This window comes from Phoxinus phoxinus (assembly GCF_949152265.1).
Source record: "Phoxinus phoxinus genome assembly, chromosome: 12".
Taxonomy (NCBI): Eukaryota; Metazoa; Chordata; class Actinopteri; order Cypriniformes; family Leuciscidae; genus Phoxinus; species Phoxinus phoxinus.
This window is the reverse complement of record NC_136887.1, coordinates 9,377,782-9,395,426: the sequence shown is the minus strand read 5'-3', so window position 1 is coordinate 9,395,426 and position 17,645 is coordinate 9,377,782. Positions and strand designations below refer to the sequence as shown.

Here is a 17,645-nt window from a genome sequence, read left to right as displayed (position 1 = left end):
AGATGAGTAACTCAGTTGTTCTTTATCTTCGGTCAGTCCTTCGGCTCACTGCCTCAGAAGCCGCTCTCAGTTGACCTGACGGTGGAGAATGGACAGAGGTTAAAGGTCATCTATGGGTCTCACTCTGGCTTTCATGCTGTTGATGTGGATTCAGGGACGCCCTTCGATCTGTACCTGCCCAGTCATGTGAGTATCCCAGCAAGCACTTGTCTACACCTGTAGTAGTGTGTCTGTTGTAATTAGATTTTTTTAGGTTTTTGGGTCATGCTAGCATGCTAGGTCACTGAAAAAATCAAGCAACATCTAATGGGGTCAGCTGTATTGTGTTAAAATAAATGGCCCAATGTTGTCTCCACTGATGCTGGGACAATGTTAAGTGGATCTGTCACCACTGAAAATGGTTTAGAGCATAAATTCACAAAAACAATTAAGTGATACACACTGTATGCATACATTAAAACTATCTGAACAGTCACAGTATAAAATGTGTCAGAATATTTTATTTAGCATTATTTAGCATTTTGAAATTTTATAGGAAGTATAGTTTTTTTCTTTTTTGTTTGTTTGTTATTTTACAATCACTTGTGCACTAATTTCAGAACTGGTTTAAAAACTCAAAACGGTCTTCACTTGTAACAGCCTGTCCAATTTTCCCAACACTGCATGGTGCATTCATATCTTTAACGAAACCTTGCACTTGCAGAATAATTTGTTTATCATCATGAAATATCTTAAAGGAACACGCCACCGTTTTTTTAAAATAGGGGTTATTCACCATCTCCCCTACATTTAGGCAGTGTTAGGCAAGTTACTTTACTAAAAAGTAATTAGTTACAGTTACTAGTTACTATTGACGATTTTTAGTTACTTCTTACAAAAAGTAACTAAATTAGTTACTCCGTTACAAATTATAAAAGTAACTAGTTACTTCAGAAAGTAACAATTGCTTTACTTTCAAGTACATTTTTAAATGCTCAAATGTGACTCCACCTCCACCCCTCTTTACGGAACTTAAAATACATGTGCATGTTCAATTATTTATGATAAATCTAAATATTATAATGAAATGGACACTTAATACAATACATTATTAACAGAAACAATGTACACAAATCTAAACTATTTTAATGTTGCTGTGGGACAAAGTGAGACTAGCCTCCAATCAAATGCCATGTATGTAGATATTATGTTTATATAGTGGATCGGTACAAATAACACCATAGATGTTTTGGAACTTTTTATATTTATTGCCCCTCAACGGTCCACAACTGGGCAAAATTAAATGATGCTTGTTAAGCACTATACCAAAAAGAAATAACAAATACACTCTTTGTAGTGCAAATAAAACAAAACAAAAACTTCATACAATTGGTGGGCTAGATATTCTGTACTTCAAGTATTTTCTTCCTCGAAAAAGTAGAACAGTGTAACAATATGAGGTATACCAAGGAAGAACAAGTCTTTGCCTCTCGGCTCACGCCGGTTTCACACTGCTTATTTTTTTAAAAACTGTCGTATTTTCCGGCGCCCATGTTAACAGAGTAGAGCATTCACACCGCACGCAGAGGCAGCGCGGAGCAGAAGCAGCAGTGCCGCAATCGTTTCGGCGCCGAGTCTATTTTCTCCGAGACCATAAATAGACCAAACGCTAATGCGTGCAGTGTGAAACCGGCGTCAGAGATCTAGTTGGTCTGATAAAAAAATCCATAGGGGTGTAACGGTACGCAAAAATCACGGTTCGGTACGTACCTCGGTTTTAAAGTCACGGTTCGGTTCATTTTCGGTACAGTAAGGGATAGAAATGCAAAACATTAAACTGCTGGTTGTTTACTATAAACTTTTTTTTAACAATTTGTTTACACTTTTTTTAAACACACTATTTAATAAAATATAACATTAGGCTAATAAATAAAAAAGATATAAAATAAAAAAAGAATAAGAAATAAAATACTGCTGCAAAGTTCTCCACTAAATAAAATACTCTCAAACCAATATTGGCCATGACGCTAGCTAGCGAGAGGCTGGGCTAAAGCGAGTGTGCCGTGTATGTGGTGATCTTTATTTATGCGATATTTATGTCCGAGCCCGACCCGAGAGTTAAAATCCATTTTTTTTTTTTTCATACTAATGACACATGTACGTTTGTTTGTGTGGAAAGCCCGCTTTTAACAGAAAGGCATTCAGAAATGTCCACAGATGAGTGCATCAGCGCGCACGGAGCTACAAGCGCTCTTAACACAGGCGCGTGTGCACGTGTTTCGTTGTCACAGCAACATAAACAAATTTCCGCACACAGGAAGACAGATGTAATGGTAATATTTTACATGTATTTGAATCACAAAAACGATTAATCAGATTTAATCAGTGCAATGCGGAGACTTCCGACACTTAATATGTTCGTGTGGAAACTCGGAATTGACCTATGTTCCGCACACAAAACTAGCCTAATTTACGTGAAAGATTGCATTCGGTGCACATGTGCACCGTACTGAAAGTCCTGTACCGAAACGGTCCGGTACGAATACATGTACCGTTACACCCCTAAAAATCCAGCTTCAATTATAGTAATGCGCCGCATTTTTTGATAGTAACGGTAACGACGTTATTAAGATGGAAAGAGTAATCAATTAGATTACTCGTTACTGAAAAAAGTAACACCGTTATTTATAACGCCATTATTCCCATCACTGTATTTAGATAGGTGGGCAAACGCGCCGCCGCTACCTTAGCTTAGCATAATGAATGGAATCCTTTGTTGCCGGATAGCATGTCGTGAGTAAAAGTGAAAAAAAAGAACGAAAAATAATTACTTGTGGCCTGCGTATTGTCAACGAGTACAAGGCGAAGCACTGCTACATGGATGTACCCGGCGCAGAGATGTCACGCAACACTTGAGTGGTACGGTCCCATATATGGTATTTGTAAGTCTTAATATCAGAAAGTTCATGCAATGTTTGCTGGTGTTGCTGCGACAAGCTTTATGTACGTGCTATATCCCTTAATTTATATTTTAAATACTCATCATTATGTGGTGTTTGTGTTGCCTGTCTGGCTTACTTTAAAAGCAAAACAAAGAATTAATAACTGTACTTCTATATTTCAATCAACCCTGCCTTGTGTATTTGGCCAGAGATTCTCATTACAAGGGTCCAGAAACACACAGTAATAAAAAATCTGAAAACATGGAATAATAATTCAGATTTCTCTCTGTGTTTAACTAGGTTAAAACTGTGTGTTTAAACCTGATTGCACAGAGAAGCTGAGACGTCACAAAACCACAATTTTGTACCATCATACTGTTGATAGAGATTTTGCACCTTTACTTTGTTTCATAAGTAATCAAAATGATCTTGGTTTTGGGGTGAAATGTGGATTCACCCTTAAACAAAAGCAGGCATATGAAAATACCGTCACCACATCACACACGTTTTCCTTCAACCAAACGCTACAGTTTAGAGATGGCATAAATGCATGTAGAACAAAATGTAATGTGTGAAAATTTGATGATATGGAGCTGCATTTGACGTCCCCACACACCCACACAGCAGTGTATCCTTACAGTGAGGAAGAGCAAAGACCGTAGTGTTCATCCACCACCCCCTCCTAGCTACGGCCCACACTCCTCTGAGGTGTCCCACATAGTTACGGACTAGTTCACCCTCACAATGTGTGTGTGTGTGTGTGCTAGTTTCTCCAAACTGATCTCTCATCCAAAAATAACTCTGCAGCCTTTGCTATGTTCCCAAAGCAAAAGCCCATTGAAATGACCTGGTATTTCACAGGGTTTTTTTTCATTTCTTCTAACAGGCAGTAGATAAATTTAGAGTTGAACTAGCGGCAAGAAACAGAACTGGAAGCTGGGCGGCACTAAATCATGTAGCCTTCCATACCAACATTTTCTCATTCATTCCCTCCCATTCTCTCGTTCATTCTGTCACTTTTCCATATTCTCACACACATTGCTTTTAATGCAATTGCATTTTTCCATCTTTCACTTGCACACACTCATCAGCGAAGTCCTACCACACTCAAGCTGATCTTTGCGTGGTGTAATTCTGCTTCTCCCACTTGGGAACACACTCTCTGTTTGTGTCGGTGTGTTTGCGCGGCTGGCGCTCATGAGAATCCCGCGGCAGAGGATAAGGATTTCTCTGCGGCTCTGGATGCCCGTATTGATGCTCAGGATTGTGGTGGCTCTACAGAGGGATGGCAGTACAGTGTGTGTGAATTTATTTCTGAGTCAGGCAAGTACAGTGAGAGGTGTGTGATTGTGGAAATGACATAGACATGAGAATATATATTCTAATCCTTTGTAGTCGCTTAAAAAGTGGTTAAGATTTTCTTCTTTTATTTTAGCTAAGCCAAAGGTAATTTATAACTTTTAATATTAAAATGTGTTTAACCTCATTCTTGTAATTGAATGAACTGAATTACATGGTCATTGCATATTTACAAGTGATGTGTGATAAAGATTTCACCATCATTTTATTAACTCCTTTCCACGCCATTGACAGAATTTTCCAGCTTTCCATGTTTTCACTGTTAGTAGGGGCACTTTTACGCATCTCCTGAAAGAGTAGAGAATCTTCTGATCAAATCACAGGCAAAAAAAGAAGCAGAAACAAGCGATAAAAGCTTAGCTTATGCACGTTGTAGTCTTTGAAAAAAAACCAAGATTTTCTTAGCTTTTTTAAAAAAAATGTTGTTGTTCTTTTATAAAACTTACCCACATTCAAATGTTGATTAAAAATAATAATACATGTTTTTTGTTTTGTTTTAAAGCAAAGGCTCTGTTATTTATTTTGATAGATTGCATGTTCAGATATTCATACAAGAACATTTTAGATGAAATTTTTGTGAACAATTTTTTTAGTCTACAATGAGTTATGTGAATGCTAGGTCAAAGAGATGTGTCTTTAATCTAGCTTTGAACTAACAGAGTGTGTCTGCTTCCCGGACAATGGTAGGAAGACTGTTCCAAAGTTTTAGTGCAAAATAGGAAAAGGATCTACCGCCAGCAGTCGATTTTGATATTCTAGGTATTATTAACTGGCCAGAATTTTGAGATCGCAGTAGACGTGAAGGACTATAATGCGTTAAGAGCTCGCTCAAGTACTGCGGAGCTAAACCATTTAGTGCTTTGTAAGTAATCAGCAATATTTTAACATTTATACAATGTTTAATAGGCAGCCAATGCAGTGTTGACAGAATAAACATCATTTAAGTCTCAGCAGAAAGATCAAAGACTGTGCACAAAAAGTATTTTTGCCGCTTCATACCATTTGAACCACTGTAATGTCATGGACTATTTTAACGATGTCTTTACTACCTTTCTGGGTCTTGAAAGTTGCTGCCTATTGTAGCAAATTAGCTAATAAGGAAAATATTAATAATTAATCATAACTTGTTGTGATTTAATTATGAATATTTGGATAATTTAATCTGATTAACTTGATGTAGCTACATTAACATTACAACCAATTACTTGGTTCATCAGGTCAACCCTCAATATTGGTTATTGATTGATTAATAGAAATTTTAATTTCCAGGGTTGGGAAATAACTTACAGTTATTATAGTACAGTGCAAATAGCATTTAGTCAGAATCTGGAAATCATTAAATAGACTTTGTTTGCAGGACATCTGCAAACAAATAAATAAAACGTGTAATAAAACGTGTGGACAATACGTGTTTGGTACTGATTATCAGTACCAAACACGTATTGTCCACACGTTTTATTAACTAAATCACAAACACAACTAAATCTAAACACACGTACTCACAATCACACATACAGTACATGGGTAAAATGGTAAGTGACAGAATGAAACTGGAAGCAGGAAAAGAAAAGAAAGGTATGTAAAAGATCAATTTAACTATGAAAAGAACCATCAGCTTATTATTTTCAGAGCACCTCATTAAATGTATACTTGCATGGCCTTGCAGTGAAAGCATTTTGTGAAGTTCTTGAAAAAGGATTTTGATAGTTCAATGAGTCTCAATCGATTTCTTCTGCGTTGAAAGAAGAAATGGTGATGAATTTGCATGGTTTGTTTGACTCTGTTCTGGAAGAAAGTTCTCTCTCTCTCTCTCCATGAGCACATGGCTGGAGCACAGGTTGTGGCCTGCCAGCCCTTGGCCGGAGAGACAACGCAGAGCAACCAGGAGAAGGGAGGAAGTTGATGGGTGAAGTTGCGATTGACGACTTCTGCATTGAATGAAGAAATTGTGACAAACTCATGATGTTGTCCTTGATTCTGTTGTGGTTGAGAGACTCCTCTCTCTCTCTCCTGAATGAGCACATGGCTGGTTGTGGGCCAAGGCCTGCTTCCCTGGGGCCTAGTGTGGCCATGCAGGACAGCAACGTACCGCGAAGGCCAAGAGAGACTCTACACTGCTTGTGAAGAGGCAATTTAAAGCCGGAGAAATGTCCCACCTCTCAGGGTTGGCTCGACCAATAAGAAAGGTGTAATTTCCAAGCGGGAAATTCCTCTGTTGGGAGGATTTAGGACTCTGTCTCAAGTGTGGTTAGACATGGGCCTTGCAGTTTGTGTCCGTTTATTCTCAGAAGGGTCCGTTTATACTCCTACTATGGAGGGACAGAAAACTCTCGGATTTCATAAAAAATATCTTAATTTGTGTTCTGAAGAGGAAAGAAGGTCTTTGGAATTTGGAATGACATTGATAATAGAATAAAACATTTTGGGTGAACTAACAGTTTAAACTAAATTCCCACCAGAATAAGCCAAATCTACAGTAAGGTTAATGAAGTTGAAAAGGCATTAAACAAATGTCTAAAGAAGAAATAAACAGTAAAAAAAAAGTAAAAGTACACATTTTAAAAGTAAAAATAACATAAAATGGTTCTGTCTGGATATTTAAGTATGCAGCCCGCCCCATGTGCCCAGCCCATAGGGAAACATACAGCACAACCCAGAAGTGGGTAACAGCTGAGACATTGAGAAGGCTGGAGGAGAGCCTTACCCATTACCTGGATCAAAAACAATCATTCAAACGATAAAAATAAATGGTAAAGTAAACCACGGTGAGGCCGGTGGAGATGGACATCATGGCGGACCAAAAGACAATGGGGATCAGGTGGCCATGACGGAGCTGAAGACCAAGGTGAAGCTGTCATGGGACACCAGGGCGAAGCCAGCAGAGTTGGAGATCACAGTGTGGATGAAGACCTTGAGATCTACAGGACCACCAGACTTGGAAGCAACCAGACATGGGAAACTGGAATTAAGACCACCAGACTGGGGAATGCTGAACTTGGGAACTCCAGGACTACCTGAAGAACATGAGAACAGTGAACATGGGACCACTGGACTTGGGTCCTCCAGGGCAACCAGACTTGGGAGGACAACTGGACGATAGTTCACCAGACTTTGGTCCTCCTGGACCACTGCTTAAGGTAGCAGAGGTTACAACCTACCTACAGTGGACGTTGGATACCACCGCCTCTGTGCCAGATGGACAAGTGTGCATGCATGGCACACACACATCGGATGGTGGCAGCCATCATTAGAAGCACTGAGGACATTAAAAGAAACTCTGGGACCCTGGACTTGGGACCTTCAGGACTACTGAACTTGGGACTTCCAGGACTACTGGACATGGGACAACCGAATTTAGGACCTCTAGGACTACTGGACTTGGAGAAGTGGACACTGCGGCTTCTGTGCCAGATGGGGAAATGTACATGGCCCACAGACACATCAGAAGCACTGAAGACTGCACTGGACTTGGGACCCTTCAGGATCACTAATATAAACATATTATATACATTATTAGACAAGTTACATTACATTAATTTGATTAACACTGATATAATTAAATCAATTGGTATTATAAAAAAAAAAGTTTGTTTCATCAGCGGTGCCTCTTAATATTACAGCCTAAGTCATAAACTATAAGTTATTTAGGACAATATATTTTGGACAAGTGTTTGTCCCTCTAATTTTTTACATTTTCTTTTCTAAAAATTATGTTCTATGTACTCCTCTGTTTAAAAAACATAATTAAACTGACTTAATTATATTATGCCTTAATGTCAATGTTAAATATCTCAACTATACGTAACATTAACTCTTTACTTAAAATGTTTGCCAGTTGCCAGCAACTGCCTGGCAAGAGTTAACATGCTCCAGACATGCATTTGTATCTATAAATATTGTTACAATTCACGTAAATTGCCTGAATCTTTCAGCTGATTTTTTTTTGTTAAATGCTCAAAACTATTCATAAAATAATAGATGGAGAGTAATGATGCTTTCATTACATATTTTCCGATTACAATAAGAACTACTGAATTAAACTCAATAAAATAGTCTCCTTATTAAACAATATCTTTACATTTGATTTATTTTATTAATAATATTACTTTTTGGGGTCTGGCAGCTCTATGGAAATGAAATCATCATATTGAAGATGCAGCAGAGAAAATACCTTTTGTGATGCATTTTTGTGTCAGCATGTGATAATGTGCTTCCATAAATGAACACATTATTGAAGAAAACTGACAGCCTATGTTTGCAACTTTGAAATGAAAATAGATAGTAATTTTGTTTTAATATACATTGCCTTAGCATAATAATTGGCTGTAGTACTTTTATGTTACGACCAGCTGACCCCTGCTGTATGACATGCCGTGACCAGTAAATGTACTTAAGAGGAGCTATGGATCATGGCATACACACAGTACAGTAGAGCGACGTACTTGTGACTTCTGCATGTAATGCTGTTACCGCTCTCCTCTTTCTAACAGAATGTCTGTGTGTTTCAGATCCAAGGTCTGATCCGCCCGCATGCCATCATCATCCTGCCCAGCAGCAGTGGGATGGAGCTGTTGCTGTGTTACGAGGACGAGGGCGTCTACATCGACACCTATGGCCGCATCACCAAGGAGACGGTTCTGCAGTGGGGGGAGATGCCCGCCTCTGTCGGTGAGTTTCAGCTCTCAAAAGAACCGCTGCAACATCCATGAGCATTAGCTTGGAAATAATGTACAGTATGGACATGCAATGATTTATCTATATATAATGATGCTTAATTTAACTATGCTTTTTTTGTTGTTGTTTCTCTTGGTTTTTGATGCAACTGTCTAAATGCGGTCTGGTCGTACTGTAAGCTATATTACTGCTCTTGAGGTGCAGTTCTTGTACTGACATGTGACTGATGTGAATGAGATTCTAAATACGAAAAAGCACTACAAGTCATATGGGTGGATGAGTCATCTTTCAGCCCACTTCCTACATATGAGCAGATTTGTGTGTGGAGAGTCACAGCAGTCCTGCGTTAAGACCTGCTCACACCAAGAATAATAAAGTTTTAAAAATCGCACTCTTGAGGATCGTTTGTTTCGGAACTTTGTGCATTTTCTCCCTTTGTTCAGTTCGTTTAGGCAAATATGAACACAGCGATCACGCTCGGATCCGCACCAAAACAATGGCTCTGAGATCGCCTGGTCCAGGTGGTCTCGGCCCGATTGAAAACGATCTATGTTCAGTTGAGGAGAGAAAGCAATCCGACCCAACGAACCAATCGGTATCGTAATTCATAACGGAAATGTGTTATATAAAAAGCAGCAGTGTCTCATTCTGTGAGTGAGCACATTGGTTATCATAGTTGATCTCTTCATCGTAAAATGTTGCTCTTCTCCCTGCACTGCAAGAATACTGTCCCGACGAAGCCTTGATTCCTACTCTACCGGCATTATAAATTAATTTTTAATGTATGGGAATAAATTAGAATGGGAATGTGTCCCTGTTCTAGCTTGTACTATCATGAATGATGACTGAAACGTTGTATTACTGGCACTCCTCGTGTTTCTTAAGATAAATCACAAAGCGAACTTGTCAGTTCATCTTGATGGATGACGCAGAGGAAACTCTGAGCAATAAGAGGACAGTTTAATCACATGTGACTTGCCTAAACACATTTTGGCACGCTTTGAAATGTTGCCTTGTGAAAGCGAACCAAACCAAGAAGAAAATGCTACATTGTAATAAATGATATTTTATTAACAAAGTTCGGGAGGAGCACGTTCTACCCAATAAGTACGATTGGGGGCCTATATATATCCGACTCACCTCTGTTCATTGACAGTCTTTTCTGCAACCCTTCCGCCTCCTCACTCTTGGCTACTTACTATCCCAGCCGGGAACACGGGGAGTACTCTGGGTTCGGAGTCCTCCCCTGCCAGCACGCCAAATACGCATACACCTTTACTCTTATTATTTGTAAGTGTGAAGTCCCTGTTTCGGGACAAAGCAAACGATCTACAGATCTGAAAACGTGAACATTTTTGTCACCACAACTAGAACATATTGTTGCAATCACTTTCAGAGCTAAATATACGCATTAATGCTCTGAAAACATAACTGAAGCACACTCTTAGAATAAACATACCGTTATCATCTGTTGATGTGGACGCTTATAACGTTTTTTTACTTGGTGTGAACGGGCTTTTAAACATGCTGTGGTCTCAGCTTGGAGGATGTGACAAAAGTTTTCTACTGAGATCTATGTGTTCAGTTTAATAAACAAGAGACGGTACAAGACTTACATTCCCTTACTTTACCAGAGCTCAACATTAAAGCAGTGTTCCTTAAAAGAGGTTTCAAGACAACTTCATCTCTAAAGGGGTTCCAGTCTAGAGTAACTATTGGTCTTAGATGGAGGAGAGTATTGTGTAGAACTTGAATAACCATGTTGGATGTTTTGGTTGCATGTCTCTGGCACGGGATGTTGGTGAGCTGCTCCTGACAAACTAACAGTTCAGTTTAGAAACTTTATTGCCCAAAATGTGGAATATTATCAACAAAAATGTACTGTAATAAAAAAAGAATACAAATATAATACAACCTTGATGAGCTAATCACAAATAAAATTTGCCACAAACGACGGTACATTCTTGGTGTTCTGTGGTTTTCAAAACATAAGGGTAAAAACCTGAGTTTCAATCACAGAACGCAGAACGGTGCCTTACCTCAACAATATTACTGGTAATTTTGTGGCTCAAATATAATTTACTCAATGTTATCTTGTTTATTTATTGAATATCATGCTCGCAGTCATGCTCATATTCAGAACAACTGCATTCTTGTGATTTTGCTTAATCATTAAAATGATTTTTTCATTTTATTTAATTTCCATTATAGTTCAGATGAATATATTGATGCAGTGTTAACTTCACTCATTCTTTGCTCATGTTAAACAGCAATGATAGAAAACCCTGTTTGTACCAAATCATCTCCACTTTGTTGAATGTTTGTGTGTGTGCTTAAAGGGATACTCCACTTTTTTTGGAAATAGGCTAATTTTACAACTCCCCCAGAGTTAAAAAGTTGAGTTTTACCGTTTTCGAATCCATTCAGCCGAACTCCGGGTCTAACGGTACCACTTTTAGCATAGCTTAGCATAGATCATTGATTCTGATGAGTCCAGTAGCATTTCTTTCAAAATGACCAACGAGTTTCAATATTTTTCCTTTTTAAAACTTGACTCTTCTGTAGTTAAACCGTGTACTAAGATCGACGGAAAATGAAAAGTTGCCATTTTCCAAGCCTATATGGCTAGGAACTACTCTCATTCCGGCGTAAGAATCAAGGAACTGTGCGGCCGTACCATGGGTGCGGGCGTAATGATATGACGAAGCACCTGAAAATTGTCCCCAGCTTGGTAACTTCCAACATGACCGGGACTAAGTTTGTGTAGTTTTTAGGCGGCAAATTAGGTTTCCAAATAAATACGGTTCGGGATCAGCACCAAAGTAAATGTCATCTAAATCGTCTCTCACAAATGTCTCCATGCTACAAGGCACGCTCCCTGTGCAAGCAGGTTGTCACGTTGGTTTGTTGACGGCAAGTGCTTCGTCATATCATTACGCCTGCTGCACCCATGGTACGGCCGCACAGTTCCTTGATTCTTACGCCGGAATGAGAGTAGTTCCTAGCCATATAGGCTTGGAAAATGGCAACTTTTCATTTTCCGTCGATCTTAGTACACGGTTTAACTACAGAAGAGTCAAGTTTTAAATAGGAAAAATATTGAAACTCGTTGGTCATTTTGAAAGAAATGCTACTGGACTCATCAGAATCAATGATCTATGCTAAAAGTGGTACCGTCAGACCCGGAGTTCGGCTGAATGGATTCGAAAACGGTAAAACTCAACTTTTTAACTCTGGGGGAGTTGTAAAATGAGCCTATTTCCAAAAAAAGTGGAGTATGCTAGAGTTCTTTCTTCGTGACTAGTTGACTTGATGTTTTGCATCTGTTTCTTTGTTGTATGGCAGCCTACCTTCAGTCAAATCAGGTGATGGGATGGGGGGAGAAAGCCATCGAACTCAGATCTGCCAAGACTGCAAGTCTGGAGGGAGTCTTTATGCACAAAAAGGCTCAGAAGCTCAAGTTCCTGTGTGAGAGAAACGATAAAGTAAGAAAATTCCTATATTCTTATATAATATCACATTTAGAAACGCCCCAAATCTCTCCAAATTACCCCAGAAACACCATAACATAGAACCACTTTTAAAGAGGTTGTCTGGGCATTATTATAGGGTGACCATACGTCCTCTTTTTCCCCGGACATGTCCGGCTTTTGCTTTCTACAGTCGCTATTCAATATGTTTACATGCACACCTTTTGTTTCAATTGGACTGAATTCATTCTGATTGGTGAATCTGAATGTAGTGTTAACATGAACGCTAAACAAGTGATCGGTTGATGTGCTATCATTGCTAAGAAAATTCCTGTGTTTTCGTCTCGGTCGAAAAAAAGGACGTATGGTCACCCTACATTATAAGCATATGAAAAGGTATGAACCATTAAGCATTGGGTATGATGTGTTTCTCTGCAGGTGTTCTTCGCTTCTGTCCAGTCGGGTGGATGCAGTCAAATCTACTTCATGACGTTAGGACAGAACTCGCTCTTCAACTGGTGATCTTTTGTTGCTGGGTAAAAGCATCCAAATTACTCCGTATAGACTGTCCATATCCCATAATGAACAATCTCTGCAAATAGATTCAAATAATCCATGTTCACATGTAAACAGTTTTAATAAAAACTATAAAAAAAAGTGATATATATATACATATTAATACATGTAAAATAGGTGATTTATTGCATCCTGTCTGACAGCGTCAGCCTTTGTCGTCTTGATCTGTGCTTAACCCCAAAACATAAATCTTGTTTTGGATTTTAATTTTATTTCTCTTTCTATTTTCATGTCAAATCTTGCTAAACGGACTTTATATTTTGTCCCTAATACCTAATTATTGTATTGTATAATAACCATGGCTGGTACACGGTTTGGTGTGAAACCGATACTAACAGCTAGTAGATGAAGGACTAACTGTTGTACTAGTGTACGGTCAAATGTTGTTTGGGGGGTGGGGGGGTATGCTGACAATTCAGAACTGAATTGATACAATAACTGTGCACTTTCAGCTTTAATTTTAGGGACTTTTCAGGTAAACAATAATTGTAATGATCAGTTTAACTTTTGTTGTTTTTGTTTATTATAACTCCCACCATAACTGAACACATAATCTTGATGAATGTTATATCAATAAAAGGTTTAGCTGTTGGTTGCATGTCTTTTGGATGCAGATGAACGTCTAATGTTTCCTTGACCATCTGTGAGGAGTCTGAACATCATTTTTTTTGCTGCTGGTTTTGTTTTAGCTCTTGTCCACATTTCACAGATGACAGTTTGTTTTAGTTTAGCTTTCTTTTTCAAACCTTTTTATTTTGTCTTTGGTTCTGGCGAATCGCAGCCTTCGATATCTTCTTCCACAAGGTTCATTACGTTCCACAAAGCCATATATTTGCTTAAGTTTAGGGATGAATGATAAACGCATATCCTTGATTTACAAAGACTGGTATTTTGAAAAGACTGTATCTTGCAAAAGATTTTCTCATGCTGTAACATGTAACAATTCAGTGTAATGTGTTTTCTGTTAGCCATACAGTATTTTTTTAAATTTGAAGGAAAATTAAGACAAAGTTATGAAACATTTTCATTATTTTTTGCATAGAAACTAACAGCCTTCACTTTACTGTATTATTTTTATGTTTTCATGGACTTTCAGTTTGTTTTCATTCATCACGTGTTCCTTTGTTTGATTTTTTTTTTTTCCCGCCACTCGTCAGTAACCATGGTGATTAATTCGTCACAGCTGTTCATCGTTTAGTTTGTGCCCAGCATCACCATGTGTTTAGTTCCTCTGTGTTCACTCGGTTTCTGTCAGGCGATGTTCGTGTATGCTAGTGTTTTGCTGCACACTGTTACGCCTGTCTTCCTTTTTGTTTTAATAAACCACGTTTATATTTGTATCCAGTCTTCAGTTCGTCTTCATCTTGTTACAAAGCCTGGTTGCGTGTGGAAAAATACAACATCTGTGTGGACGTGAACGTAGAGATGTGAGTGTCTAGAGATGAGTTGAGATGGTTGATTCTGTTGGAAAATGAATGGAGGAAAGAAAAGCCCCAGGAATGGGGAGATGATCATATGAACGTTTAAAAAAAGTTGGAATATTGGAAGTCAGAAAATAGAGGTTTGGAGCTTGGGATATGTGGGATTGGTAACTGTTGAATTGTTATATCTGGACAAGATGTATGTACTCAACAGCTGTGTTTGTAAAGACGCAATTGAAATCCAAATGTATGCACTTTGCATTGCTTGTATACAGACGAACTTGCTTGTTCATGCAGTTGTTTTATTTTCACTCATTGATGATTTGTCTCATTTATGTATCAACAGTAAAATGTCAAATATGACTGCACGTAAAATGGCACTCAAAGGGTTTTTTGTTTAGAACAGACATGTTTGTGAGCGTGTGCTCATACAACACAGGAAATTATCTGAGGCTGTTGAAATGCTGATCTTATGAAGGATCATAATCATTTGCAGCAGAAGAACAAAAATATATGAACTAATAAATTATATTAATATATTACAATATATTGAATAGCCTAATACATAAGGAATTGCTTTTTTCCATATATTGGAAATACATATTTACAATGTAAAATGTCATTAGATGGGTGTACTTAAAAAGCATAAAAGGTGGTTTTACCTTGAGGTGGGAATGGGAATCCGGGAATATTTACAGGTATGCATTTGGCAGACGTTACACATTTACATTCTTATCAGTTCTTGCTTTCCCTGGGAATCAAACCCATGACCATGGCGTTGCAAGCACCAACTCTCTACTGTTTGAGCTACAGGAAAGTTGCTAATACAAAAATGTGTGTTGGGACAATGATGCACTTATTTGTATTCATTAAACTGCAAATACTTGGTGCATGTCTGATTAACTGACTAAATAAAATCACTGCAATACAGTTTATCATCAGTGTTTCTCGGTCTTCTGCTGGACTGAAGCACAGGCTCGACTCTTCTGCTCACCCACAAATCCCAACACAACATTAAACACTAACAGATCTCTCAAGATCTCAGCAGAGGAAGGTTAACAACACAAACAGCATTACCAGCTTCACTTATTACTAACCAGACTGACTTTATTTCTATCAGACGTCTACAGAAGTTCTTATTGAGTAATAACAGGTTTAGATGTTGATGATTTATTGAAAATAATGTAATTGTACAGTCACCATGACGGAGATCAGTGTTTGCTTTAGTTGGGCTCATGACTTTATAACGTTAGTTTTAAAACACTGCCGTGAAATGCTGGGTATGATCTGATGGGTATTTATTGATGTCATAATCATCAAAATTAAATAATCTTTATTAATGTTAATAAAGAAATATATGGTTTTTCCTCTGTGATCCTGAATCTCATCCTAAGGTGTATTACATAAGTGTGTTCGATCATTAAATGCATTTAAACAATGAATTATAAACACTGTGAAACTATAACAAGAGATCAAACATTGTTGTGATAATCAGAAACTTTTTTTAAAAACATATTGTGCTCTAAACATTTTGAGCTACTGCTTTATTTAGTCACACATGCGTCTGTATCTAGATCTGTAGTGCGTCTGTATCTAGATCTGTAGTGCGTCTGTATGTAGATCTGTAGTCAAATATCAGGATATGAATCTCAACAATGGTGATGTGCTTCATGCTGCAATGCATGCTGGGAACCATGGATGAGTTTTATACTATGGTAGCTACTAGAATGCATTGCAACATTAAGCATGTCACCGTTGTTGAGATTCATATGCTGATATTTGATGTCCATGTGTGACTAAATACTGCAATAGCTCAAAAAACACATTTTTGATCAGTATTATATCTTGGGATGTGATCTGTGACTCAGGTGATGATTATCACATCAATAAATACAATACAGTGCCGTATGAACATACAGTTATACAGCAGTCAGAGAATAACTTGAGCTCAAGAGCCCAACTAAATCAAACACTGATCCCCAAACTGGTGACTGGAAAATTATATTATTTTCAATAAATCATCAATATCTAAACCTCTGTTAATTCTCAATAAGAACTTCTGTAGAAATAAAGTCAGGTTAGTAATAAGTGAAGCTGGTAATGCTGTGAGATCTTGAGAGATCTGTTAGTGTTTAATGTTGTGTTGGGATTGAAAGGGTTTTGTGGGTGAGCAGAAGAGTCGAGCCTGTGCTTCAGTCCAGCATAAGACCGAGAAACACTGATGATATACTGTATATTACTTTACTTAAAATGCAGAAATCTATTGCAGTCATTTCTATTAACTTTGTAAAGTTTAGTTTATTTTATGTATTCAGTTAAGTTTCTGTTTAATGAATTCAAATGAATGCACATTAGTATATCATTGTCCTGACTCTTGTATGTTTTTATATTAGAAACTTACAACTTTGAGTAAAACATCCTTGAGAAATTTAAGGCAATCGTTTTTCCACGTTTTCTAAGTACACTCAACTAATAACGTTTTTACAGTGAAATATATGAAAAGCGGCAATTCCTAATGTATTATTTAATATATTGTAATATATTAATGCAATATATTATTTCATATTTTTTTCAGTATATTTACTCCATATAATATATTGATCATAAATATATGGAAATACAGTGCGCTGACTTCATGCTGTAAATCAGTATCTCAGTATATCGTGAAGGAGAGAAAGCATTATCTTTACATGGCTCTCGTCGTATTGCTCCAGTCATTCTCTGCTCTTCCCAAATCCGGCCCACACAGCCTTAGTGTCACTGAATGTCCCGTTTGTTTGGGAATTAACACATCCATCCAAGTTGCGAACTTTTCATTTGAAATAACTTTTGAATCAAGCAGGACATGTCAGCTGTGCTTTAATGTGTGGCAAATAACTTAATCTTAGGCATGAAAAATATCTAACAATTTTAATTGGGTTTTGTTTTCAAATGAAAATGTCTTGACAGTTGGTTTCTGTACTTTCACTTTTGGTCAAACTTTGGAAGTCAGTATTGCACTTTAACTACAGAAAAGGTTCATTTAATTCAAAACTTTTTTCTATGTAACAGTGTAATTTGACTGTATATTATTGTATATATACGTATATTCCTAAATACTGTTTTATAGACAGTTAATTATGTAGCATAATAGGAAGTACCAAATAATCAATATTGTTATGCTTGTTGGGTTTAGATTGTATCAACACAAAGCTGCATATCTGTATTTTGTGTTGTGTGTGTGT

At 37.7% G+C, this 17,645-nt stretch overlaps 1 protein-coding gene across 4 annotated transcripts in view; it reads left to right on the top strand.

Moving 5' to 3' along the window:
• LOC307008552 (mitogen-activated protein kinase kinase kinase kinase 4) overlaps positions 1-14,340 on the top strand; it is a 70,973-nt gene extending 56,633 nt beyond the window's left edge. For all 4 annotated transcript variants that reach the window (XM_079631451.1, XM_079631452.1, XM_079631454.1 and 1 more), the window contains exons 29-32: positions 37-186; positions 8,789-8,948; positions 12,300-12,439; positions 12,863-14,340. In XM_079631451.1, coding sequence (XP_079487577.1) covers positions 37-186; positions 8,789-8,948; positions 12,300-12,439; positions 12,863-12,946 — 534 coding nt within the window. In that variant the 3' untranslated portion in view covers positions 12,947-14,340. The remainder of the gene's footprint in view (positions 1-36; positions 187-8,788; positions 8,949-12,299; positions 12,440-12,862) is intronic.
• Positions 14,341-17,645: the final 3,305 nt, after the last annotated feature.